At 35.3% G+C, this 3,346-nt stretch overlaps 1 protein-coding gene across 3 annotated transcripts in view; it reads left to right on the top strand.

Annotated features, from left to right (window-relative positions):
* Positions 1 to 2,998, top strand: part of LOC116848090 (transport and Golgi organization protein 2 homolog) — a 121,919-nt gene extending 118,921 nt beyond the window's left edge. For all 3 annotated transcript variants that reach the window (XM_032823857.1, XM_032823858.1, XM_032823856.1), the window contains exon 5: positions 2,418 to 2,998. In XM_032823857.1, the coding sequence (XP_032679748.1) occupies positions 2,418 to 2,631 (214 nt within the window). In that variant the 3' untranslated portion in view covers positions 2,632 to 2,998. The remainder of the gene's footprint in view (positions 1 to 2,417) is intronic.
* Positions 2,999 to 3,346: the final 348 nt, after the last annotated feature.

The raw sequence follows: 3,346 nt of genomic DNA, 5'->3' as shown, positions 1-3,346 counted from the left end.
CATTTGTAGGGTCCCTTGGAACAGCGACTTGTGATTGGACTGTGTCTAATTGCCACGTGTCCAACTGATATACACCCTCCCGCAAATGCTGTTTATTTGGCACAAAACTCGACATCTTCATTGTTAGAAAAAATATTTTTGTGTTGCGATATGTGTTGGTATTATGACTGGTTATTGTTGACAGATGTTCAAGCTATAAAAAAAACACAACTTTAGACATGAATGTCGGGAGCGGTGCACTTGGACACTGTGCATTTGGACACAGCCAATCACAGCACCGTGTGATTAGAGACATTTGTAGGGTCCCTTGGAACAGCGACTTGTGATTGGACTGTGTCCAATTGCCCCGTGTCCAACTGATATACACCCTGTATGTCGACTACATGTGTCGTTAGCGCCATCCATGTGTGAAACCCGGAAACTTAGTTGCGCACCTAGTAATATAGATTTTCAGTACTGGAGCCATATTCCGCAACCACTTACCAATCCGACAATTGTCGATAAGTGATTACGGAATAGGGACCCTGGCATGAAACTTCAAACGCAACAATTGTGTAAATACTCACTTAAAATAAAAAAGTACAATACTTTCAAAATGAATAAGGAACTATAACAACTCATTTTTTAATCATTATTACATCATATTATCCTTACTTTGATGTCAAATGGAAGTCATTTTGATGTTATTGTGATTTTCTGTTTTAATTTCACTCTAAAAACAAATATCCAGAGTGCATTCAGAAACGTTCTGGAGATGTCCTATAAACGTTCTATGTCCTCATGACGTATCTAAACATTTCTTATGCTGTTAGAGAAGAATCACTATAAAATCATTGCAAAATCAAGAATCCATCACATATTCATAAAAAAAACTACTATCAAATGACATCATAATGATATTTCTTGAAATGATTTTAATGTGATGTTATAGTGACATTTTTATGAGTTTGTGTTCTACTTGGGGCCTGATCAAATATAAAAAATTTTTATTTCCTTAAAAATAATGTATTTAGGGATTTCTGGTATCGCTGATTCCATTTCTGAGCACAGATCTAAATTTCGAGTCCTAAACGCAATATTGACTATATAAATAAATATAAACATATAGATTCATTCAGAGTTTTTTGTTTAGTTTTTTAATGTTTAATTTTTGCAATTTTTGAGGGAGGGAGAAATTAAGGAGGAGGGTAAGAGTGAGAGCACTGAAATATGAGAGGAAATTGGAGGAGGGAAAAGGGAATAGTTAGGCGAGGAAATGTATGAGAGAGGGGAGAGAGTGAAGAAGGAGGGGAGGGGGATGACGAAATGAGAGAGAGAGAGAGAGAGGGGTAGAGAGGAGAGAGAGAGAGAGAGAGAGAGAGACAGATACAGAGAAAGGAGAGAAGGGAAAGGATAAGAGAATTAAAAAGTACAACAGATGGATTGGAAAAGTGAAGAGGAAGGGTATTCCGGGATATTTAGAGAAAGGCTGGGAGATAGTAGATGGAGGAGAGTATATTGTGTATATATTGAGATATAGGGTGGGAAATGAAATGAAAGGAGGAAGGTATTGAGTGGAGAAAGAAGGAAGATTATGCAGGATATGCGGAAGTGAGGAGGAAACGTGGGAGCATGTATGGGAAAGATGCAGGGAACGGAAGAAAGGAGGAAGTGAGAGTTGGCAAATAGAGAGCGGATGGGTATTGGGAAGTGAGGGAGAGGGAGAAGAATGGATGAGGAAGTGCGTGCGTGCGTGCGTGCGTGCGTGCGTGCGTGCGTGCGTGCGTGTGTGTGTGTGTGTGTGTGTGGAATGGCTGAGCACGTTGGGATAACAATAGTTGAGTCGTGGATCAGGAGGGAGGGAAGAGGGGTGTAGAGTTAAGCTAGATATAAGTAGTAATAAGGTAGTTTATAAGTAGAGATAAAGTAGAGTTAGGATGTAGAAGTAAGTTAGAAATAAGGATAGAAAGGAAGGGAGCTGTAAAAAAAAAATTGTAACCCGTAGGGGATCAATAAAATAGATATATTATATTAACTGTTCAACAACATTAATATTCTTATACGTTGAATAATAAAGAAAATCGATCAATATTCTTAATTTTTGCATACTAGTGTTTCAATAAATCTGTAAAATCCAATCTTAGCATAGAAAACTACCAACAGTTGTAAAAAGAAAAACTTTCTGACGCTAAACGCAGGCAATATTAAGTCAATATTTGACAATATTAAATTTTAATGTCTATAAGACATTGTAATTCAGCGGGCATTAGACGTTTCGACAATGTCTTTTCAACGTTGAATTTACATTTCAAAATATTGATGCAATATTGCAATGTCGCAATGCAACGTTTCTGAAATGTTGATTCAACGTTTGTGTATAGGATAATTTATACTAGCCTTAGCTACATAAAAAGCTCATCTCAAATTATATGTTACAGGCATTTACCAGATCCTGAGTTGCAAGAGAGGTATCCAACAAAATATAAAGTTCTTAGTTCAATTTTTGTTTCTGTTGAGAAACAATATGGTACAAGGACACATTCCATATTATTAATTGACGGTTCGAACAATATAACATTTATCGAAGAAACGCTTATGTCTGATTTTACGTGGAAACGTCAGCAGTTTAAAAATAATTTGATGCGACAATAAACATTAATATTAAGTTGATTATTGCAATTATTTGATATAGGCGTGGTTTTTCAAGTACTATACTGGTGAAAATTTATTTGAGTTAATTCTCATGTAGCGTCTTTTGTAGGGAAAATATATCAATTAGATTAAGATAGGAGCGGAAAATGTAAGATGATAAAATAAAGATGAGAGAACAAATCGTGTGTAGTTTTGATCCAAAAAAGTTAAATCTATCGAAGACATTAATAAATCATATATTGAGTTGATGTATAAGGAGGTTTTGGATTTACGTTCAACCGCTGTAAAAGTCGGGCAAGAATTGCATTGTTTTGGCTGTATAAATTTGAAACGTTTTTGTACAATAAAAATACACATTATAACGAAATGCGCTGTGGTACTTTGGATGCCGAAAGTGCAAAAAAGTTTACATATAATAAATTAACCAGACAACACAAAATATTTATAAAATATTTACAAAATATTTATAAGATTTATTTAAATATTTTATAAATATTTGCCAAAATATTTCATAAATATTTTTATGACCTTAGATTCAATAGATCATAAATATTTTCATAAATATCATAAATATAATTATTCATAAATATAATGTGACGTGGCAGCCGTGGAGGCGCCCGTCTCAAGAATCCCGTGTCGATTATTGGAAAGAATGTTTATCGCGTGCCGTGTCGCTAACGGTTTTCGAGACCTTGCCGAGTGTCGCGTTCCGTCG

Source organism: Odontomachus brunneus, unplaced genomic scaffold (assembly GCF_010583005.1).
Source record: "Odontomachus brunneus isolate Ranch 3 - 2012 unplaced genomic scaffold, Obru_v1 Obru_scaffold_089, whole genome shotgun sequence".
Classification (NCBI taxonomy): Eukaryota; Metazoa; Arthropoda; class Insecta; order Hymenoptera; family Formicidae; genus Odontomachus; species Odontomachus brunneus.
The sequence above is the reverse complement of the archived record's forward strand: the minus strand, read 5'-3'. Positions and strand labels throughout refer to the sequence as shown.